Here is a 25,456-nt window from a genome sequence, read left to right on the forward strand (position 1 = left end):
GATATTGAAGCCACTGACAACATCTTGGATACAGTGGAGCAGACATTGGGCCTGATTTATAAAAGCTCCCCATGACTGCAGAAGATAGAATATCAAGGGACAACCTGGGTGATCCAGAAAATTTAGGATGGATTTCCTAAAAAATTTAGAATTAGTTAGCAAATGTTTTTTAATCTGGGACCAGATCCACTCCACGTTTGCTGGATCATCCATGTTCTGCCATAATAGTCTAACCTTCTCTAGTCTAATAAATAAAGCTCATTGTATTCTAATAAGTAAGTATTTCAGAAACATTGGAGTGTGATTGGGCGGGTAATAACCTGCAACAGGGACATTAACTTATAAGGCCACTGCAGTCTTTTTTTGAAAAGGGAGTGAATCCTTTTGGACAGTACACATCTTTTTCAATATTTACAGACAGCAGTAAATGGTGACATGCTGAAGATGCTGTTATTGGTTGCTAAAAACAGATACTCTTGTCATGTCTGAAAATAATCGCTTTTGTTTGTTTCTATTCTTGCAAGATAGATGTTCTTGTAAATTTTCATTTTATGACATGTTCAATGAAGCACATACAAAACAAAAAAAAAAAACAATTTGTACACTGGAAAATACACCTTAAGCAGTTTGTCAGCTTTATTTCAGGACACATTCACCATGGTATGACTTTTAGAAGCTTATACAACATTACATTTATTTCCCCCCAACATCTTGTATTGACCATGGAAGTTGGAGGGCTGTGTAAAGTCTTCTCCAGCTCATCCCAAAGACTCTCAATAGGGTTAAATCCTGGTGGCCAATCCATAAGTGATAATGATGTTTCATATTTACTGAATCATTCCTCCCAATCTGAACCTGATAAATCCTTGCATTGCCATCTTGGGATATGCCCACGTCATCAGGGAAAAAAATCAATTTATTGGAACATCTAGTCAATCAGTAGTTACCTGACATTTTGAGCACTTACCTCTGCTGAACCTAGACCTCACCAAATAAAGCAACCACTTTTTTTTGCCCCAGCTCTTCTCCACACCATCCCATTCCTGGTATGAATTAATTACGGTAATCCAAAGAGATATTTAGGAACAATGCTAATTGAGAAATTCCCAATGAGACACAACACCATGCTGGCATCCTTGATTTTGTGCAAAAGGTTCAGTCTTACCTTCCAAAGCTACTCCCCCCCAGTGCCATGATGTCAGAGAAATCCCTAGTTGCTGTAATTTTTTACTTGGCCATTCTGAAGTCTTCAGACATCTCCACTAGTTGGGTGGGGAGCTCCTGCACATGTGCATAAGAGTCACTTTAGCTTGGCCCTGTGCACTAAGCTGTGCATGTGCAGAAGTTGTCACTTCATTGCTGTCATTGTCATTTGGCCATTTTAAAGTCTGGGGATATCTTCATTGTTTGGTGGGTTACCATGCATATGCATAAGAACCACTTTACCTGGGCCTGTGACTTGCACATGTATAGATAAGCAAAAAATCCCGACAGGTAGGCAAAAACATCTCTGGCACAGGACTTCATAGTCTTTTCTGGCATGAAAAACGCCTGCCAGATGGGACTTTTAATTTATTACACCATTTCATTTTATTTATTTCCCTTGGTGGGACTAAAGCTTTTCAGGTAGTTATGGTATGCTTGCACTCCCCTAAACCTTGCCGAACATGTATGCACTAAGGGTTTACACCTTGTTGACAGGTCGTATAAGTAAAAAAAACTTAAAACAGGATTTCTATTTATGAAGAGGGGAATACCTGAATAAATCCACATGAAAGTTCTTCTAAATCCCCTATGTTGTTTGACAAGGGCTTACAGAATCTTTAGGTTGTCTTAGGCAATTGGAGCACAAGAGGATATAGGTGTTCATGAAATTTTGTGCATTATAAACTTTTCTGGTAAACTTTCAATGTGTCAAATTTCCATATACTTCCAAAACTCTGTCCACACTGTAGCTCTACACAGGAAATAGCAGAAAAGGGTTGCTGTGTATTAGCCCAAGCCTAATTCCCCTTTCTCCCCCTCTACTGTGCTCTGCTTATGAACAAACAGAGGTCCTATTCATGGAGACTAGGCCGCAAACCTAAGCTAGAAGATGCTGCTGTGAAACTTTATATTCCAAGCACTGACTGCTTGAGCTGTTATTCTGATCTCTTGTAAAAAAAAAAAAAAAAAAAAAAAAAAAAATTAAAAGTGCTGGCTCAACCAATACTTGTAAGGTGTAGGGAAAATATACCAGGCTTTCTTCAACCCAAACTGGAAGGGGGAATCACAACCGATGGAACGGTTTGTTTGGACAGAAAATACATTTGCTGAAAGTGAACGGGAAAGGAGGTAAACTCCCTTGGGAGCCCTAATTTTTGAGAAGTTTGGGTTGAGCTTTTTACAATTGCTTTCAGGTCAGAGAAGCACATAACAAGAGCCGAGGCTGGAATCAGGACAACTTACTTAAAATGAAGTTACTCTTCATTGCGTTGGTAATGACCCTTTTGGGGTACACTGGTTATGCCCAAAAACTACAGGGGAATCTTACTATTGCAAGACTGAAACAAATTGGCCAAAAAGCAAACAGCTCCAAACATGTGGAGGCCAGACAGTCTCTTCCAACTCAGAAGATCTTGAAGGAAACTTCTAACAGACAGAAGAAGACTATTGCACCGGTCAATGCAAATCCTTTAGTTGCAGGTAAGTTTTTTTTTTTTTTAAATATGTAGTTATATTGGTAAACTGAAAATATATTTTGAAGTTTTTAAAGAAACATGAAAACCACTAGTAGGTTTGTCTGTAGTAGCAAAGGGGTTCCTACTTTTATAATTCAAAGATGCTGGAAGCAGAAAATGCAAATTCATCTGCAGCGTCATCTGCTGGTAGTCTGGTATTATGGCATGATTGCTTAAAACTGGACCCAAGGCAGAAATAAAGGACACGAATGGAGCTCTGTGTTCATTAATGTGTCCTAATGTGTTTGTTTTATTGTGCATTTAGTGTTGATACTTGTGTATGACTAGGTAGGTTAGGATTCTTGTAATCACTTTACAGCAAAACTCAGATTGAGAAAGACAGAAGCAGCAAAATAAGCCATTCAGTAGTACAGCAGTACTCACATGCTAATAGTGCAGATTAACTAAAAGGTGAGCTCATCAGATAGTTGCGTTTGGAGATCTGTAGGTGCCAGTGATCTGCATCAGATCACGTTTTCAGAGCTGTGTAAATCAAGACCTGATTTGCCCAAAGTTCTTTGACATGTAAAAGAGCTATTTTTTTTGTATTTTATGTGTGTTTTTAGCTGTTCACCTGAAACATTAAAATAAAAGTAGTTAAAAAGTTAACAAATAGTAAAAATGATTCCAGACTTACCTTCCTAGCTCCCTATCATAAAGTTATCCTGAAAATTCAACTAAATCCTTTATTTCCCAATGGTGATCTGGTGGTGGCCAACCCATGTGTGAACATGATGGCCATGATTTACTAAAGCCCTCCTGGACCAGATCCACTTCACTGTTTGCTGGATCACCCATCTTCACTGATCAAAGTGTATTCTACCCAGCCTTAAAGAACTTTAATAAATCAGGGCCGATGTCTAATGCTCCCTGAACCACTGTTCTTCACTCCAAATCATTCCTATCATAGGTGTTAGGAGATCCATGGAGTCCATTTTGTAGTCTGGAGCTCCAGCACATGTGCACAACAGTCACTTTATTTCAGCTTGGAGATGTGTAAAAGTTGTATTCTAAGCCGTGCATATGCAGGAGCTTTTGGCATTTGCCACCTCATCACATAGCCCCATATTTACCTTCCCCTCACCCCTCCTCTTAGTACTGGCTTTATCTGTACATTAATTCTCCATCCATGACCTCCCAGGGCTGCATGACTTAGCTGTCCAGCCAAGGGCACCATCCAATGTAGGCACATTTGCATTGTTGGATTACTGGTCTCCAGCACCTGAAGGTATCTCAGTGGAGAATTAGTATATCCCTAAATTACATTTAAAGAAAACTCAGAAAAAAAGTCAGAATGGGTAGGAGGGGGGTGGAAGAGTGGGCTTTAGGAAAGTCTTTTTTTGTGAATCTGTTGCAAAGTTTCTTACTTGGAGATCTAACCAATAAAAACTCTTCCCCAGTTGCAGGTGGACAGTGCTAACTTACCTCTGCCTCTGCTTCTAACTTACCAGCAGCCAAATGTCAACCTGTGTGTGCTCCTTCATTTGGCCATTGGGTTGCATATCGGGTCTTTAAGATAGGTAGCCCAATGGTCAGTTGCTGGTTGCAAACCATTGGTTTAACTTAAATGTAAACTCTTTTTTAATTCCAGGAAGAGGACAGTGCCTAGTTAATGGTATGATCATGTATGAAGGAGCGGCCTGGTCTCCTCGTCTATGTACCATATGTATTTGTGCACAAGGGAAGCAGGTGTGTGAACCAGTGGACTGTGAGGATGTAACTTGTTTTTCCGGAAAGCCGCAAATACCTCCAGGTGGATGTTGCCCAGTCTGCATTGAACCAGGTACTGGATTTTTAAAGTTTTACACAGAGAATTAAAAAAAAAGATAAAAAACTTTTATCCTTAAAGAGCCATAACATATTATTGCAGTTATTATGATACCTGTTAGCATTTTTATATTGTGCTGTTTCAGGCTAGTTAAAAGTTTTATGTAGACTTCCAGTGGGAGGTGCAGATTGATGGACCTAACAAGGTGGTATATTGGAGGGCTTTCAAAGTGTAAAATCTCGGAGTTGAGTCAGCAATGTACTTCTTACTAGGTCAACTCATCCAAATATTCTTATCCTGATTTTCCAGTAGGCCTGTTCATGCTCTTCTGCAATTTATATGAGCCCAAAGCCCAAAACATAATTCTTTGCCCTGCCCAGTGTTAAAGAATGTCCAAGGCCTCAAAATTATTCTGTAAGACTTTTTTTTACCTTTACCCTTCATAAAGATGGGTCAATAATAAGCGGAAATGGGAGGATGGAAGTGGCCAGAGCTAAAAACCACAATAAGTGGTCATTTGTTGGATTACAGAATGTTTTTTGGTTTGGTGGAGCTTTTTGGATTCAAGAGAGCAAAGCTTTATGGGTTGGTGTCACCTTGTACTTGGGAAGGTGGGGACATAATTGAATTTTAAAGCTGAAGTCACAGAAATGTATGTGCAGTTGCGTAGAAATTGTTCTAAAAGCTTATATTTTTTAAGTCTTACTTCCCCAGTTTTAAGACTGTTTTTTGTGGATATAAATACGGGTTTATTTCCTTCACCGGTAGAACTAATGAAGTAGCTTGGAGAGCTGGAAAACTTCAGAATTACTAGACTAATTACTACCGTACTAGATATACAATGACTTGAATAAATATAAACCATCACAGACATAGTAGGAGCGGTTTTGCAGGGCAATTGTGCTTAGGGGTTTGGGTGTTTCTTGGGTGTTGTGAGGACAGAGCACTGAATTATGAGGCTAGGAAGCAAAATTTTCACATAGAAAACTTTTGAACTTTTGTGCATGCAAAGTGAACTTTTGAAAAAAAATTCAAGCAAAAAAAAAGTAATAAAAATATCAATGCAATGCAAATGCCATGCGGATACAAACAATGACACAGGAAGAGGGGAGGACCTTGCCCGAAAGAGCTTACAATCTAAGAGGTGGGGGAAGTATTACACAATAGGAGGGGGGGGGGATGGAATGGTGGGAACAAGTGACGGTTTAGGAGACAGAGGAAGACGGGTAGGTGAGTTTGAAAAGATGGGTTTTAAAGGCACTTTCAAATGCGCAGGAAATAAAATCAAGCTGAATAGGATGTGGCTAGGGGGTGTTTCTGTATCAGGTCAGAAAGGAAAGTGGGACACGAGCTGTGGAGGGATTTGAAGACAAATCACAGAATTTTGGACCATTGTCTTTCTTCTTTCATTGTCATCTATTTATATATTTTATACACATTTTTCAGAAACCACTCAGTCCCCCGTTGTATCCACCTCAAAGGCCATCCCACAAAAAGCAACAGAACAAAAAAAGGGAACAAAGAAGACCAAAGATACTACCACAAGAGCTGTCAAACCAGTTGTAGGACCTAACTTAACAAGACCCAACTCTACCACAGTAAAGCCAAATAAATTAAAAAAAATGATAGTTCTAAAGGAGCAAGAAGACATCACTCAGTCCAAACCAGTCACAAAGAAGAATGAACTGAATAATGAGAAACAAGAGACCAGCATTCAAAAACCAGGGGTGGCCATACCAAAACCAAAGAAAAAGTCTAACAGAGAGAAAGAGTTAGACATTGAGTCTTTGAAGAATGCACAACAAGAACAGCAAAATGAAGGTATGACCAATATGAGATATCAACTCAACAATGGCAGTCCAAATGCTTGCAATGACTGTTTTTTATATATTAACATATATGACCATAACTTTTTTAGTCTTTAGAGTTTTTAATAGCGTAGGGAAGAGTTGGATCACCTGTCAAGTTTATTTTGCTGACTGTTCTCACTAAATATTTAAGTACCCTTACTATTTTCCAGGTGACCACTGTCACTGTATAGACAGTGATGAGAAATACAAAATTTTACAGATATTACCATCGGAAGGCTAAAAAATATACTCCAATCCTCCCTGCCCTGTCCAAAAAAATTGACTTTGCTTACAATTTAATTGTCCAATATTTATTATATCCAGTATGTTGTTAGAATGAAAAAAGTCCAAAAATGTAGTTGAGAAAGAAGTCCAAACATACCCCTTATATTGTAACTTAATGTTGTATATTAAATTTAAAAAAAATTCAGAAGTAAAGATAAAGTTGGTGTTTAATGACCATTGGAAAAGTCCCTTAACTTACACTTGACACTAACGGTTACCTCAATTTTGTGTTTGGAAATCCCCACATGCTTGAATAAAACCCATGATTTATAAGTGGGTTGGGGGATTACTCAATTTAGTATTGGTAAATATTGGGGTTTATACGTGATCATTACTCATATAAAGCATACAACATGACCCAAGCTGATCCTGGAAGTTAGAGAGATGGTAAGTCTTTTTCATACACAGTTGACGTGCAATGATTTTTTGTATTGGCAATATGGTAGCACCATTTATAAAACTTGAATTTAACCCCTGTTTTTTTTCCACAGGAGCAAGAGTTAAGCTAAAACTCGGTCCACAGTCAGTTAATGTTTGGGGTTAGTTGGCGATAATGGGATCACCCACTGGCCTCCTTAACTGTAAATGATGAATACAATGAGATCTTCCTCACCACAATGAGCAAGATATCTTTATTTTAAATGTTATATTTGACCAGAAGGGCTTCCTTAATAAAAATAAAGCTAAGCTCTATTCCCTAAATTTACTTAAATCTAACATGCTGAATCTCAAGTCTTTTTTCTTCTTTAAAGTGGGGGAAAATCTTCTCCTGATTTCCACATCTCTGCTTGGTGAGGTGGACATTTCTCAGTGGGTTCATTGGTGGAGGCATCACAAGGCCCAGAAGATCCCAGTGGCAGTGTGGTAATGTTACAACAGAACGGGTTGACAAGACCAATTGGTGGTGGGCCCAGACTACAGCAGTGAATTGGCAGTGAATTGTGTAGGATCACATGACAATTAATTCATTTGAATAGAAAAGAGTTTAGGAAAGGTTTTTGCTAAATATGAATGAGTAGTTGTGAGAGTAAGGTCACTACTTTGCCAGAAGATGGGTTTTAAGTGTATCCAGAAATAGGTAAGATAAGCTGATAAATGATTTACTCAACTTACATTTCCCTTAATAAAAATGTGGATGTATCCTTTACCATACATTTTATAGTTCACTCGTGCATGACCCACTGTATGTTGGTGTTAAGAAATACCAATCAATGGATCATTTTCTGTGTCTCTTCAGAGAAGAAAAAACACAAAATAGAAAGAAATGGAACAGTGCAACATTCGGGCACACAAAAGCCAAAGATTCTCCAAGTGGATAAGACCAAGAAGCCCATTGATGCCAACTCATTGCCACCTCTACCAACTGTATTAAGTGTAATTCCACCAACACCACATTACATACCTTCCCTGCCCAGTGGTTGCCTCCTCTCCGAAACCACCATCGCTTGTGGTAACACAAAGATGACCTATCTTCCACTCATGACTGATCTAGGACTGAAGACACTCTACTTAGCTGGTAAGAGCAGCACATTGTGTTTATACATTGCCAAATATTGGGGGCACTTATTAAGCCCTATATATACATTTTTCGATGGGGTTGAAATAAGGAAACTGACAGAAATACACTGACTGGCCCAAAAAAAAGTCACACACTGCAAAATTTTCTTTGCCAATATTGATTATGGCACACATTCACCATGGTATTGTTACAATACACTTATGCAATGTCACAACTTTGGAGTTGTAATCATTTTTTGGTTGGGCAACTGCTTAAACTCATCTCCAGCACATCCCAAAGATTCTCGAGGTTCAGGTCTGGACTCTGTGGTGCCCAATCCATGTGTGAAAATGATGTCTCATGTTCCCAAACTAATATTTGAGATTTCTGCAAATTTTATTTAGCATTGAACAATAATGAGATCCTCTTAAGTCTTATGGGTGTGTACTCCTAGGGTGTATAAATTATAGTTTCATTGAGGGTGTATCCATGATGGTTTCATTAGGGGTGCATCCAAGGGATGCAGAATTCTCTCTGAAAGTATATCTGAACCCATGAACAAACATGTCATACGTCTCATCTTACCAGGGTGATTCTAGTTTGAATCCAGAGAAAAGCCTAGGGTGGCAATGCTTCTTTTCTATAGATTGATAGATAATAGATGTCACCTTAGGGTAGGTACTGTCAGGATCACTGGGTAAAAATAAGGCTAAAAAAGAAAACTAATGCAGCCACCACTTTTAAAGACTCATTTTCTGCAATGTATAACATTTTTGGGTGATTTAGTTGTTTTAAAGTCTACCTAAACTCTGAAATCTGCTATCCAGCCTTCTTTTCAGTCTTGCACAGTTGTGCTGGCTCCTCTCCTGGACTCACATTACTCTTATTTCACTGTACACTATCAGCTTGTGCATTAGAAACTGCAGCAAGCCAGATACAGCTCCACCTCATTTCCTGGCTGGAGGACACCCAGCATAATCTAGCCCCTCCCTCCACAGCCTGACTATCCGTGACCCATTCATTCATTGGATTTCAGTTCTTTCAATCAAGGAAGTTCCCAACACCCAAACACCCAAGCATGACCTGTGGCCAAATACAGCCAGCCTAGGAACACCCACTGCTCCAGATTGACATTCACCCAGGTGTTTGCGCCACTCCTCCCAAGAAACAACTTTTTGCTTGCATGAGGGCTGATTGAGAGAAGCACCAAGACAGGGTGATGTAATGCTATGTACAGCATCCTGTAGCTCCGCCCAGCAACCATAATGAAGCTGCACTGCATATAGACAATAGGGTAGCCATGCACAGCTAATTGCTAGCTCCATCTACCAGCTATGTTTTGTTTGCATTGCATAGAGAAGCATAAGACTCAGGGTAGGAAGGCACAGCATCCATCCAGCTCCTCCCACCAGCCATAATCTGCCTGCATTGCATTGAAAATAAAGTTTGCAAAGAAAACAAAGATGTTATTATGCGGTTTATTAAACCTCTGCTGTGCTTGCATTTACAATATTCCGACCTCTTGGAGGCTGGCACAGTTCACAGCTGGCAAGCTTAACAGGAACTGCCAAGTATCAATGATGGTGTTGGCATCAGGACTTCAGCACTGAGTAAGGGGTAAATGTTTTCATCCAGTTTGATGGAATATGAGTATTTCTGTCCATCTGTTCTTTTCAAGATATCATAGTTCTACATCAGTAAAATAAATAGGTAGTTTATGGAGCCCGCACAGCACATCTGGGCTCGTTTAGTAATCTGACCACGTGCATGAGAAATGGTTGTGGCTGGAAGAGAAGCAAAAAAATTCTCTAGCCAGATAAATACGGTCTAATCCGTGAAGCAATAAACAAAACCTTCATCACATGACGCAGCATTCCAAGGAACAAAATAAGGCATCAGACGAAGCTGTAGTTATTAGATCTTTGTATGGGTGTCAGTTGGTTTAAATAAGTTGATAAATGTGGTATTGTAATTTTATTCAAAGTACAGCAGTGGACAAAAATAACAAACTAAAAATAATTAAATTAAAAAATACTTTGCCCACCATTAATCTGTATTTTTTTTTCTGCAGTATCTATTTCTTTCACTAGATATCATCATTCTAATGGCCAGAATTAGTCATCCCATTCCTTTTGAGTCCAGGTTGTTCTAGACATGTTCCAGCCTGTGAATGGACAAAGAAAGGAGAAGGAGATGATCTCTTCCTTTTTCTATCAGCATGCTCCATATAGTACATGTGCTGACTGGCATGTGGTACAGCTTCTTCTTCTGATGCTCACACCCTGCCAAATCTAATTAATGTACAGTGCATTTTAATGAAGTATAACACTGCACAACAACGACTACTGAGAATTACACATGTGGTTTACATGATATCGAGTGTGCTGATTCCAAATCTAAATTTAGAATTTCCCTTACACGTACAGATTTTAGGTTATAGGCATGCTATATCTGTTAAAATGGTCGGTAATTTGGTATTGTATTTTTACATAGGAACATTATACCAGTTGCGGCTACCACTATGCCTGCTGCCACCTCAGCTTAATCACGCCCCCTGGTGGCATGCATGTTCCAGCAGTGGCTGGGCAAGTCAGTGAGCTGAGGTCAGAAATAGGTATATAAGGCGAGATGGACCAAGGGCTTGTCTCTAGTGCGAAACCATCTTATTGGTGACCTAGGTCATAGTGAGTCTGTTTTGAGCTAAAGATGATTAGGCGCAGCTGTGTTAATAAACAATTTATGCTACATTTGTGGCAAATATAGCTTGTGTGATCAACACAAGAACCTAACCAAGAGGGTGAGATTTGCTTACAAGTATTACTTTGATCAGGAGAAAAGCTGGGACCCTCATCTGCTGTCAGGTCTGTTACGTTGGCCTAACACAATGGTTGAATGGGAAAAGGAATAAAATGCATTTTGCTGTGTCTATGGTTTGGCATCACTTGGACTGCTACTTCTGTATGAGTAAAATTGCTGGGATTTTGGAGAAGACCAAATCAAAAATCGTCTATCCTGATTGTGAATCAGCTCTGAAGCCAGTGCCACATGATGCAGGGAATCCAGTGCCAGTCCATCCTACATCTATTGTTACTGACAGTGACATGTCGGATGGGGAACAGGAGGGTGATGTCCATGTTAATGAATATTATGAGCCCCAACTTGAAGAGTAAGCCACATTTTATATGCCAATCAGATTTGGATAATCTAGTAAGGGAACTGTCTTAAGAGAAGTCTGAACTGTTAGCCTCCAGATTAAAGGAGTGGAATTTGCTAGAAAAAGGAATGACAACTTCACACTTTCGTGATCGTCACACAAAGTTTGCAGGTTATTACAAGCTGGAAAAGACATTTGCTTCTGTACCGACGTGAGTGGTCTGATGATGGGGTTAGGTTGTGAATACATACCAGAGCAGTGCAGATTGCTTCTGTTCCTCTTGCTCATGCTGAGGGAATGAAAGAGACGTACGAATCCATGGAGGTCATTTTGAAATTGATTAACTATTCAGAACACAAGTGGAATGTTTGTGGTGACCTGAAGGTGGTGGCACTCATTCTTGGCCTGCAGTTGGGATATAAAAAATATATGTGCTTTCTGTTCCTGTGGAACAGTCGTGTGATGACAGCAACCATTACAAAGAGAAAGAATGGCCACCCAGACCTGAACACACTGTTGGCCAGTACAACTTGGATTAATGAAAAACGTTGTTGCAATGGATTGTGATGGTATGGGGTTTCAGTATCTGAAGTTTGACAAGTTTGGTAATGGTATAATAGATGCTAAACTTAAAGCAGGCATTTTTGTTGGTCCTCAACCCTGCAATTTGATGCGTGATGCCACATTCAGAGACAAACTCAACCCACTTGAACTTGCTGCTTGGGATTCATTTGTGCCAACTGTACAAAACTTTCTGGGCAACCAGCGAGCTGAAAACCATGCTGAACAACATGCTAACAGCATACCATTAACTTTGCTGCCGAATGTCACTTAAAAATCATTTCTTACATTCCCATCTGGACTTCTTCCCACAAAATTTGTGTGATGTGAGTGATGAACAAGGGGAGAGGTTCCACCAAGACATTTCTGTCATGGAAACATAACAAAATATCAAAGCCGGTGCAACCCCAACATGATGGGCGACTACTGTTGGTTTCTGCATTGGGAGACAGCAGAGAGCCACAAACGCAAAAGCAAGTGCCTGAAACACTTCTGAAGTGTACATGTGTGTTGAACAAGTACTCAGATGAATTATGTGTAAATGGGTATGTTGTTGCAACATAAAACTACGTTTTCATAATGTCATGGAACTATGAGGCAAAAGTTAATTATGTATAGAGATTACATAGTAACTGCATAACGAGAGAATGTAGCTAATTGAGTCTATATGTGTAAATAACTTAAGATCCTGATGTCCTAGGCAGAATTGGAAATTTTTTAGGAGGGATGGGGGGTGCAGTATTATAAACCATGGCACTGTTATCTTTATATCAGCACAAAATTGATTGAAAGCAGTTTCTGTACACGAACACTAAAGATCATTTTTTTCTAAGAGCGCCTATTTAGATAAAATCATCTGGGGCCCATCTGCTGCACAGAACATTTATATGGCAGTTAGCTGTTTCAAATGATACCAGTTCCCAATATATTTTTGTGCACCAAGTTTTTACACTGTAAAAAGTTTTGCTGATTAAGATGCGTATATAAATTGTCTTTTTTCATATGAAACTTTCTTTTTTATGGAGGTTTAAAGAACCACATAAAATAGAATAGTGAAACTAAATGTTTGCATTGCACAATAGGGGGACATTTTTTTTTGTCTTTGTTTGGGATGCCAAAGTTGGGATGACGAGGACACAATTTTTTTGCAAATTTGGAGTTGTGCTCACTCAAATGACGTTTTTACTTTATCATTTAAAAAAAAAAAATTTCCTTTCAAAACATTTTTCAAAACAATTACCATCCGAGACAAAATATTTAAATTTTTTTTTTTTTTACCTTTTTTTTGGGGGGGGGGGGCAGTTTAGGTCTCCAATACCATATCTAGCTCTTTAGCAACAGATCGCTTATACTGGTGATTGCTGGCTTCAGTCATCCAATAATAGCCAACAAGCAAAAAAAATCTGCTGCAAGGCCAAGTCTATAGGGACTGCAAAACCTCACCCGGAGTCTCCATATTACCAGGGTGTGCTGTAACTTCACTTGTGATGTCACTATGATTTAATAAAAGAACTTTATGCTGTTCTCTTGACAATAAGAACTATCACACTGCAAGGGATAATTAACTCGGCTTAATGAATGCATTGATAGTTCACTTTACAAGGAATACCCAATCACACGCTAGTAAAACTAAATAAATCCTTTTTCCTTGCACATGATTGGGTGGTTGAAGTCAGCAGAGCTTATCTATTAAGCTAATGGAATCGCTTGGGAAATATTCACTTTGCTATGTGAACAGCCTGTATACGTTTAGTGGTAGTAGTAGGATCAAAAGCTTGGTAGCTAATCAATTTAACCCCTGAACTCAGTGCTGGATCCTGGTTGTGACTGTCAGATGGAAGGTCTAGCTCCTAGGATAGCCAGGGCCAATAGGCAAATTTTGGGTCCAAGGACCATTTTATAATAGCGCTTTCTCAAAAATCAGCTTGGTTTAGAATAGCAACTTGTATTCATTTGGATTGGGGGATGCTAAAATTGTAGTGTCTTTACATATGGCTTTAAAACCCCTTTACAATGGTGGTCAGTAGGAGAAGGCCCCCTGAACTTATGTGGTCAGTAGGATAGATTCTGCTTACACTAGTAGTCAGTGAACAAGGGCTTGTTTACTTAGGTGGCCAGCAGGACAGGTCCCCACCTGGAACAGGTGGTCAGAGAAGAATTACATTCATGGTCAGTGGGACAAGGACCCACTTATGTTGGGGGTCAGTGAAAAAGTATGTTTACCTCAGTGGTCTATAGAAGAAAGTCTCCCCTACATTGGTGGTCTGTGAAAAAGGACTCCTGTACATTGGTGGTCTGTAGGGATAGTTCCCCCTTACATTTTGGTAGTTGAAAAAGCATTCCTTTACATTTGTGATCTGTAGGAAAGGGCATCTCATTACAGTGGTCAGTAGGGATAGTGCACCTTACGGATGTGGTCACTATAGTAAACCATGGTATTCATGATTATTTAGCAGGTGACCTTTGTTCTGTTACTATGCCACCATCAGACAGGAGAATAATCTGTTAGGACTCAAAGACCCCCCCCCCCCACTACCTTTGGAGGAACCCTATGATTCTATAAAACCTTGGATGAGAAGCCTTTGTGTTTGTTAATTTGATCAGCCTTATTCAGCCTGAATTCAGTGGTTGCTTAAAACCTAGTATTCTAGAAGGAAGAACAATAGGATTCTACAGAACCTTGGCTGAGAAAACTTTTATGGTTATTAGCTCGAACAACCTTTTTCAGCCAGGTTTCTGCAGGTTGCTCTAAAACCTTGGGTTCTAGAAAGACAAACAATATGGTTCTACAGAACCTTGGTTGATAAAGCTTATATGGTGCATAACTAGATTAGGCTTTTCCAACCAAGGTTTATTTACTAACAGATGGGGTTATACATCCCCCAAGGAACAGATGACTAAGAAAGCTTAAATGATTATACCTAAATCAGCCTTTCTCAGCCAAGATTTTATAGGTTGCTACAAAACTGAGGAATATAGAAGGAAGAACCATGGGGTTCTACAGAACCTTGGTTCAGAAAGCTCATATGTTTATTGACCAGATTAGCCTTTCATGGCCAGGTTTCTGTAGGTTGCTCCAAAACCTATTGTTCTAGAAGGAAGAAAAATAGGGTTCTAAAAAACCTTGGTTGAAAAAAACATATATGGATACTATCTAAATCAGTCTTTCACAGCAAAGATTTTGTAGCATCCTACCAAACCTTGGCTGCTACAGAACCCAGGATTCAAGGAAGAGAAACGCTAGAGTTCCTAGGGTTCTACGCAATCTTGGTCTAGCAAAGTTTTTGTTGGTTGTTAAAGGATCTGGGGTTATAGGAGGAGAAACCATAGGGTTCTACAGACTTTTGGTTGGGATATAGCTTTTAGTTTATATAGCTTTTAGCTAGATCAGCCTTTTCTAGACAGGTTCTCAGGAGTTCCTTGAGTTGTGACAAGCTGACTTTCTGTCTGATCATAGCACGACATACAGATAATGCTAAACAGCTTACAATGAAATGTTAAATTGCATTTAGTGCACATGCATCATGTATCATTTAGAAGTCATAATTTGCTCATACTTTATTTTAATTGTGTTGGCTATATTTTGTTATATGTCCATTATAAATAGCACTTAGTGAAGATCCTTAAAAAAACAAATCTTTGTGTCATGCACTCTGATTGTGTAACACATTTAATGATAAATTCTGCCAGAGCAAGCAATCTTTGTTTGTCCAAAGATTACTCATGTGATTTCCTCAGCCTGCAGCTCAGCACATTATAAACTAAATATGGCCAAAGCTGCCTCTGATGTCAGTCCAAAAGGATGTACTGGTTAGCTGCCTTAGGGTCAAAGGAAATGGTGCCCTTTTTTCAAATATGCACCAACCAAGCTTTAAGTGGCCAGTCTGGGCACCATAGAGACACATGTTTTAGAAATGACAAACATCTGACCTAGTTGGCTTTGCTCTTTGAGAATGATTGACATTTGAAACTATTGCTGCTAATAAAATTATTTTTACCAACACAGATTACAATGTGTCTCCACTTTTCAAGCTCAGGCCTAAATATCAAACATTTGCTCATGAACATTTTAGCAGTTTAGCTGTTGACTGGGGACCTAAATGCAGCCGTTTAGTCCCCAAGCTTTAGAACTTTAGGATCTCGTGAACAGATGACTTGTAGAGCATGTTGGTGTATCCTCATTGCATTGAATATTGGACATTGCTTGAAAGAGCATGGTAAAAAAGAGTCTAAGCCTGGTTGTAATACATGGCATACATATGCCCTGGTTTCACAGTATAGTCCTTGACTACCATGCACATACCTAGCACAAAGCATAAGTGGAAGTAATTTTCTAATTGGTAGTGTTAGTAACTTTCCTCATTTCTAAAATTATTGGTGGTCAAATCCTGGCCAAATCATTGGAAGTCATTGGCAGCAAAGCAAGCCCCTCTCCAAATTATTGGTGATCAGGGCAATAAAAAATAATATTCTCATTGTCAATCAACAAGATATGTTTTTTACTTCCTTTTAACCTACCTCCACAGTACCCCAGTCTTATACACTTATATAATACTATATTATATACACTTTTAATGCCATTAACTACCAATGATTTGGAGAGGGGGTTGTTTTGTTGCCAATGACAACTTATTTAAAAAGTCCTCAAGCTTTTTGGGGCAGTGTTATGATCTAGGGTGCCTGTGGGGGCAATGTTATGATATGGGGTGTCTGTGGGGCAGTGTTATGATCTAGGGTGCCGGTGGGGGAAATGGTATGATCTGGGATGCTTGTGGGGGCAATGTTATGATCAGGGGAACCTGTGAAGGCAGGGTCAAAGTCTGGGGTACGTGTGGGAGCAGTGTTATGATATTGGGTGCCTGTGGGGGCAGTGTTATAATCTGGGGTGCCTGTGGGGGAAGTAATATGGTCTGGGTTGTTTTTATAGTCTAGGGTACCTATTGGGGCATTGTTATGATCTGGAGTGCCTTCTGGGCCGCAGTATGATCTGGGGTTATTTCAGTTGGTTAGGTCCAGGTTCAGCAACATTCTGTGCCCAAAAATGAGGTTAGCTGACTCCCTGAATACATTGAATGGGATATTCAAAGATACAGACATATTCCAAGATGACAATACCAGTATTCATCAGGCTCAAATTGTGAATGAGTGGTCCAGGGAGCATGAGACATCATTGTCACAACTAGTTTAGCCACCACAGAGTCCAGACTTGAACTCCTGATTGAGACTCTTACTCTACTAGAGAGGACTTCATGGGCAGTTTAACTCTCTCATCATCAAGGTCTTGGTGAAAAAGAATCCAACTCTGGATGGAAAATATGTTATATGATTGCTTCTCTACATGTATCACATACTTTAGACTTTTAATATAACCATTCATATTATTCATCCTGACTATTTACTATAAAAAATCCTGAAACTGGTAATTTAATGACCTAAAATTTCAAGAACAATGGAAGAATAACCTCTATGGTATGGATATATTATATATATTGCATCATAATGTTGGTAATAATGCCTTATTAATATTTCATACTTTCTATGTAGAAAATGTGTAGAAATGTGTAAAAATGTGGATAAGTAATGCAACAAATGCCATAATATTCTTGTTTCTTACCCAACAGAAAATGAGATTTCCAAGCTTCCAGCTAGAGCCTTTGCAGGTTTACCCAACTTAGAATGGCTGGATCTGAGCAAGAACAAGCTTGACGACTCTGGCTTGGCATTTGATGTTTTCAAAGTAAGAATATCTTCTTGGCCATTGAACTATCATGGACAAGTTCTATTAAGTAACATTTGTGTAGATTATATCATTTAGAAACTGTCAACCACCACACTGAGATAAATATGAGAGAGAAAAGGGGGAAAATTAATAAACTTATGGTATGGAAAAATTTATGCCCACTTTAACATGACGCCTTTAGCCATCCAACGTGGGGCCCACTTTATATTTATGTATTTTGATGAAGCCTTCATGAGAATGGGAGGATTAAAAAGAAGGCCTGGGGGGTAAACATGGTATGGTCATGGTAAGGATAGGGGGTATGTTCATGATAAGGACATATTTCATTAGGCTACAGAAAGTGGATAACACAAAGAGTGCTATAATTCTCTATTGGGTTGGGAGCATGATAAAAGAAAAAAAATACCATGCTTTAGCTATAACATGTTGGCTATTTTGAGATTCAGGCCTGTCTGTGAAATAAAAAGACCTTACCTACTAGTCCACTCCCATTCATTCACCAAAACATGGCAAACATATTGAGAAAAGTTGGTTGTATAACCCTAAAGCACAACTCATATCTAGGTCTTCAGGACCAACATTGAGTGCCTCTTGGATTGCCTATACATGAAAGTTTTTGAGATTTTTTTAACATTGCCTAAATATTCAAAACTGCAGTGGTCACAAGTGCCCAGATGAAAGTTACCTTTTTATTTTGCATTTGTTCTATGCAACATGATGTCCCTGTCCCAGATCTTTTGCTCTTTGAACAATGGCAGAAATGTATTTTGGACTTTACTTCCATAATAACGGGTTGTACATTTGACTGATCTGTTTTTTCTGGCTTAAAATTATAACTGTGGTCATACTACTCTTGTTTGAACATTTACTTTCTCTTGACAAGCAGTAAAAAGACCTAAAATAAGCCTTTACTAAACTCTATAACTGCAGAAACAATGGAGGAATTCATCCTCCATAGTCATTCTCTTAGCGGGTCAGCTCATCCTGGTCCCCAGCAATTATTTCATGTTTTTTTTAGCCTAAATTGTAATGTAAATGATGGAGATCATTATAAGGGAACCTGTGCTACTAAAGGCAAAAACATCACCTGTGAACATTGCAGATGACTTTCTCCATGTTTTCCACAGTGACAGTGGTCAGGGACTAATTTTAAAGCCTTTTTACAGCTGGTTAATAGTGTGAAATAAGTAACCTGACCATAGGGCACTTTAGGCATCATTTGAGTACCAACAATTTACCAGTTGTTCTTTAATTTGACATAAAGCTAAAACATCCCAGTCCCCACCCCTAGATAATACCAAGACTATTGTATATGGGTTCTAATGTCTTTTCGACATACATAATTATATATTTGTGTACAACTCATGCAAAAAGTTCAGTGGTTAAAATACCTAAATGTGAGTTGTTTACCTGCCAGGAAAATGTAAAATTTTGCTAAGACCAGAAAGCCAGAAAGATAAGTCCACTATTTCTTAGTTCACAACCTATTGCCTGGGGGATGATGCCAATAAAGAGGTGACGCTTCACACTCACCCCTATTTTCCTCTTTCCCACTTTACCCCAATAAAACTCCCAGACCACAACTTGGAACAAATTGGCTTTGCCAGCTGTTTAAGCCCAACACTTGTATATGCATACACATATTCACATCAATAACTCCCACAAACATAGCAGAATTTCCCAAACAACATTGCCTGTCTTTAAACTAGCTGCACCCTGTTACTGGTTGCAGGGTCTTGAGGGCACGGACAAAAACCCTTTGGGGGTGCCCCTAAAATGATTCTTCTGCTCCCTGGTGCACTGCCCTGTCTCAGGAAAGAAACCACCATGGCACACCTTTTGTCACCTCTACAGCTATTGCTTCCTTCAACACTGTTACTTTAGAAGGCGATACACCTCCTACCACCACAACAGCCATTACCACATGCCCCCCAAAGAACCCCAAACCACCTAACACCTGCCCCTACTATCACAAGGGAGGATGGGAAGCTTTTCAACTCCTTACTACAATGTTCCCTCTTCTTACCTGCCCTCTATTTAAGGTAACATCTGTTCTACCCCTTCCATCCTCCTTTGGCCTTCTCCACCTATTGACCATCACCCGACCCCTATCCCTTAACTATCTCTTACCTGCCACCCCAAGGCCAGGTCATTGCCATCTTTCCACTACAATGGTTTTATTCCTTCAGGTACAGACTCTTCTATACTGAAATTACAATTAAAAATATCTATTACAGAATTACAAGGTCTATGGCAGACAAAACATTCATATATCTGAATTGTTGTTAGTTTCTGCTTCTTCTGTGCAGTTTGGTTTCCCTAATTTTTTAGAATACATTTGTTAGCCATTTGATCTGCAGGTGTTTCCTCTACTTTTTTGTGACCTTTGCAGCCAAATGCTGAATCATTAACAGTCAATTTTTGTCTTTCAGAATTTAACCAAGTTGAAGCGGCTTAATTTGGATGGTAACCGTCTGTCAGTTCTCCCTATTCTCCCCTCATCACTCCAGGAACTGAAAGTAAATGATAATAATCTCCTAGAACTGAACAGGCACAGCTTCCGGGGTGAGAAATGTAGAAAACAAATATCTTCATTAGAAAAAAGAAAATTATAAATCTGTGTCCATGTCGATGTATAGAGCTCACCGGTTTAACAGATATGGGGACTAGACATGTTGGTGGTTGGGTTGAACAAATGAATATGCAATTTGCTGTTGTAATGGAGAATATAACAGTGTTTTATAGCAAATAATACTGGTGAAGTTAACTTGGGTAGATTTATTTAGCAATTGGATGCTATCAAAAATATGATTTTAAAGTATTGAACATCAAAAAATCAGATGAGCATTGTCCTCTTTCAAAGGTCTTGTTGAATCTGGGACTCACATTCATGTAGTCACCCTTGCAATTTACTTGCTCTGTGAATCAGGAACTTACACTCGTGTAGTCACTAGTAGTGTTGATGTTCGAATTCGGGTTGTCCCTATATTCGACCCGAATATGGCTGTTTGAATTCGGGTATACCCGAACCGAATTTTGCTGCATTCGACAGCAAAAATTCGGGAGCCTGCTAAAAATGTTTATAAAAGCCCCCTTTGTTTTCAATGGAAGCTTTCATAAAAGCTTAAAAACGCTTGAAAAATCCTCCATTGAGTTCAATGGAAGCGCTTTCCCGTGTTTTTCCAGCGTTTTAATTTTTTAAATGTTGCAAGCAACGTTTAGGATAACGCTCAAAAACGTGCCTGAAGGAAACGTCCTGGTGTAGATTAGCCCATGGGAATGCAGTCCGTGTAGACTAAAGCTGCATACACATGTCCAATAATTATCGTTAGAAAGGACTGATGAACAACCGATTGGCCAAAAAAAAAGGGACCAAGGACACCAACGAACGAGGATTGTCGTTGGAAATGAACGCCCACTACGGTGGATCTGATTGGCTGACGATCTTTCACTATCTATCGTGTACGGTCGTTCAGTAATCGTGCATGTTTCTGCGGTACACTTTCTTCTTTACATGTCCCTCCATGCATCGTTCAAGCGGTTGTATCTAGTGTGTGGACACTGTTGGTGGATTATATATGAACAATCGTATTGTTACAGCATGTACGGATTGTGCACAATATGATTCTTCAAGTATAATCGTGCATAATCGTTGATCGGTCGTAATAGTTCATTTTCTAACAATAATTATTGGAAGTGTGTACCTAGCTTTAGCCTAATATTGATTTGACAGGTGTTCTTTAATATTCATGTGAAGCACAGGGGTATGTAATAGTGTTATGTATCTTTTTATAATGTATCTTTTTATGTATCCTTTTATAATGTATCTTTTTATTATGTATCTTTTTATGTATCCTTTTATAATGTATCTTTTTACATCTGTTTGGAAGCTGTAGAAGCTCTACACAGTGCTGAAAAAAACCCGAATTTTTCCTCCCATTGACTTTAATGGTGTTCGAATTCGATGTTCGACCACCCGAATTTTTGTGCTATATTCGGCCGAACAGCTGCCGAATCGAATAGTGAGCTATTCGACCAACACTAGTCACTAGTCCTTGCTATTTGCTTGGTCTGTTTTCCAACGGTGGACTTCATTTTGTCTTGTTGGGTTGCTTTAGAGGATCTACTTTAGTTTGTTTTTTTGCTTTTGCAGCTTGTCATACAAAATTGGCACTTACCCAAAGATCCATTTTGCTTTTGGAAAGCCTTCTTTTATTCCAAGGCTGTGCAGGGCTGCCAAGACTTTTCTGGGATTGTGCAACACTCTACTGAGCCATGAAGAAGTTTGTCATATATCACAGTCATTTATCATGTGCTCATGTGACATCATGCGTTTCACAACATCCAGACTGTTCTGAAAATGTTCCAGACTGGAGTTTATTGTTCTTATTACATAGCACAGAACTCTTATGATGACATGTGACCTGTAAACAGAATAGATGACAGCCTATACTGTAGTTGTCGAAACATATGTTTCATGTCTACTGGCGTCTTTTTCTTGTAAAGCAGGTCTGGCAGTCAGCCATGTGGAGCTCTATTGTATGTTGTTAGAGGAGATCAAAAACATTTCCCAAATGTTAGCCTCAATTGTTTGCCACCCAAGATCAATATATTCACAAGTTGGCATCCTATATCTCTGAAACTGAAGGTGTTTTTGCCTACGCCTTCTCACCAAAGGCCATCAGGATGAATTCATGGATAATTAAATATTTCTGATTATCTCTGATCAGTCCTGATTGTGTAACAGTACAATCATTGGATAGTCTGATAAATTCTGGTTCCATGTTTTGCTCATTGCAAGAGATTTGCAAAGTTAGCAAGAGTTTTTCTTTGCCAACAGCACCACAAGATTTTATGCAATCTTCCCAATATTCATTGGATGATGGCATACTCTGGTCTTCAAAATTTGGCTATGCAACCCACAGGAAGTTTCAAATACAATAATTGTCACTTTTTCCATGACAGTCTATGGCCACTGATGGTCACTTTAAAAATGATGATCGTGACTAAAAACAGTGGTTTATAGCCACCTACAAACTGCCAATTTACATAAATTTGGTATGGCAATTGAAGCACTGATTGCCACCATATAAATTCTGATCAGCTTTTTATAAATATATTGTTCTTTAAATGTTGCGATTTAAAGAAAAATTATTATGGGATACAAGGAGTTGCTTCCTTTGTTGGGTGTGATTACCTGGCCCACATCTTGGAATGGCTTCTGAATGTCCTACACATTAAAAACCAAACTCTTGGGTCTAACATTTTTGTCCCCATTCTAACAATGCTTTTCAGCTAGTAGTTTGTTTGAGGACATGGCTCTCTTACGTCTAATAGGTACTTTTTTTTTGTGGCTTCTTAACATAGGTAATTTGTTTCTCTGGAACTTATTATTGGGGGGTGGTTCACACCAGAAGCTGAACCTGGCGGTATGAAATTACCCTGACTGTCCAAACTTTTTGCAAAGAGGGCCGGATTTGGTGAGGTGAAATCTTGTGGGGGCCGACCACTAACCAGGGTTAGTGTGGCCGTGGTGTGAGCGGATCCCACACACGCCCACCAAGGTGAAGTGAGGGGTTCCCTGCGCAAGGAGTTTGTGTCAGTGCATCAGTACGTTTTTGGAATCGGAGTGAGCCTAGTCCATGCAGATCCCACACTGCATCACAAAAAAAAATAGTGTCTGCTACTTGGTCTAATCCATGTGTCCTATACTAAATAAAGTGCTCTGAATCCAAATCTGAAGTCTGATTCTGCCTAGGACATTAGGATCCTAAGTTATTTATGAGTATAGATGCAATTAGCTACATTACCTCATTCCGCAGTTACTATGTATTCTCTATACATACAGTAACTAACTTTTGCCTTGAAGTTTCATGACATTACAAAAACGTAGTTTTATGTTGCAACAACATACCCAATTACACATAATTCATCTTGAGTACTTGTTCAACACACATGTACACTTCAGAAGTGTTTCAGGCACTTTCTTTTGCGTTTGTGGCTCTCCGCTGTCTCCCAATGCAGAAACCAGTAGTAGTCGCCCATCATGTTGGGGTTGCACCGGCCTTGATATCTTGTTTCCATAACAGAAATGTCTTGGTGGAACCTCTCCCCTTGTTCATCACCCAAATTTTATGGGAAGAAGTCCAGATGGGAATGTAAGAGATGAATTTTAAGTGACATTCGGCACCCAAGTTAATGGTATGCTGTTAGCATGTTGTTCACAAGTTCAGCATGGTTTTCAGCTCGCTGGTTGCCCAGAAAGTTTTGTGCAGTTAGCACAAATGAATCCCAAGCAGCAAGTTCAAGTGGGTTGAGTTTGCCTCTGAATGTGACATCACGCATCAAATTGCCGATTTGGGGACCAACAAAAATGCCTGCATTGTGCATCTGTTATAACTTTTCCAAACTTGTCCTTCAGATACTGAAAACCCATACCATCACAATCCATTGCAACAACGTTTTTCATTAATCCAAGTTTAATATGAAGTGGTGGAAGGTAAACTTTCTGTGGATCAATGAGTGTGTGGATTTATGCTTCACGTTGTACTGGCCAACAGTGTGTTCAGGTCTGGGTGGCCATTCTTTCTCTTTGTAATGGTTGCTGTCATCACGACACACAGGAACAGAAAGCACATATATTTTGTATATCCCAATTGCAGGCCAAGAATGAGAGCCACCACCTTCAGGTCACTGCAAACATTCCACTTGTGTTCTGAATAGTAATAAAATGAATAATCAAAATGAATAATGAAATAATCATAAAATGAATAATCAATTTCAAAATGATCTCCATGAATTCGTACGTCTCTTTTTACATCTTTTACATCCAAAGTAATACTTGTAAGCAAATATCACCCTCTTGGTTAGGTTCTTGCATTGATCCCACGGGGTATATTTGCCACAATTGTAGCCTTTCATACCCATCTCGCCTTATATACCTATTACTTATGTCAGCTCACTGACTTGCCCAGCCGCTGCTGGAACATGCATGCCACCAGGGGACGTGGTTCATCTGAGGCGGCAGCAGGCATAGTGGTAGCTGCAACTGGTGTAATGTTCCCATTTAATTGTGCAGTGTAATGAATAAGCTTTTATAGCCAATAGAGAAAGACTCATTTTCCCTTCTGCAGTGTCCATAACTACGCATAGGGGGTTAGTATACCCACAAGCTGAAGAGTATGAGTGTGAGCATTCTCCATTATTCTACTACTGAAGAAAAGGAAAGTATCAAAAAATCCAAATATTTTGGTGTTTGGCTATTAGATCTTCAATGTTTTTTTTCTCTAGAATTGGTATTGATATTGCAGTGCTGTGGTATTTTGATCTCAGAAATTTCAACAGGTTACAAGGTAAATAATTAGCAGAATGGTAGTTAAGGGTTGTAGGGGAATGTTAAAGTGAACCTGTGTTTTACCAATGCAGAACAAATCAACAGGTTCATCTAAAATGGAACTGAACAAAAATAAACATTTTGTAAATGTTCATTGTGCTGAAGCAGTACCATTTTGTCTTGAATTCCTCCTAGTATGTAGGAGTGCTTAGGCAGGAGTGCTTAAAGACTCAAAGCTGTATTTCTGCAGTGTAAGATCTATCTCTGATGACCAGTCTAGGAAAATTAGTGAAATTGGAGTGAAATTTGTGGATGTCACTATTGTGCTGCTCATTGTTTTCTATACTGGAGGTTCTGATATGAGGAAGCAAACCCCTGCTTTGTGTTTTCAGTCCTGGACCTGATCCATTCCAGGTTTGCTGGATTACCCAGCTTAACTGATAAAAGTGTATCCTCTCCAGCCTTGGAGAGCTTTAATAAATCAAGCCCACAGTGCAGAGCAAGGTATGGTGAGTCAGTAATGGAGAAAAGATCCTTTGCAGAGAGG

At 39.2% G+C, this 25,456-nt stretch overlaps 1 protein-coding gene across 1 annotated transcript in view; it reads left to right on the forward strand.

Annotated features, from left to right (window-relative positions):
• Positions 1 to 2,242: 2,242 nt before the first annotated feature.
• The window catches only part of ECM2 (extracellular matrix protein 2), a 37,254-nt gene continuing 14,040 nt past the window's right edge, over positions 2,243 to 25,456 (forward strand). Inside the window, exons 1-6 of the mRNA XM_072430986.1 lie at positions 2,243 to 2,685; positions 4,312 to 4,503; positions 5,935 to 6,309; positions 7,861 to 8,139; positions 17,458 to 17,573; positions 20,009 to 20,141. Coding sequence (XP_072287087.1) covers positions 2,454 to 2,685; positions 4,312 to 4,503; positions 5,935 to 6,309; positions 7,861 to 8,139; positions 17,458 to 17,573; positions 20,009 to 20,141 — 1,327 coding nt within the window. The 5' untranslated portion in view covers positions 2,243 to 2,453. The remainder of the gene's footprint in view (positions 2,686 to 4,311; positions 4,504 to 5,934; positions 6,310 to 7,860; positions 8,140 to 17,457; positions 17,574 to 20,008; positions 20,142 to 25,456) is intronic.

This window comes from Pyxicephalus adspersus, chromosome Z, assembly GCF_032062135.1.
Source record: "Pyxicephalus adspersus chromosome Z, UCB_Pads_2.0, whole genome shotgun sequence".
Taxonomy (NCBI): Eukaryota; Metazoa; Chordata; class Amphibia; order Anura; family Pyxicephalidae; genus Pyxicephalus; species Pyxicephalus adspersus.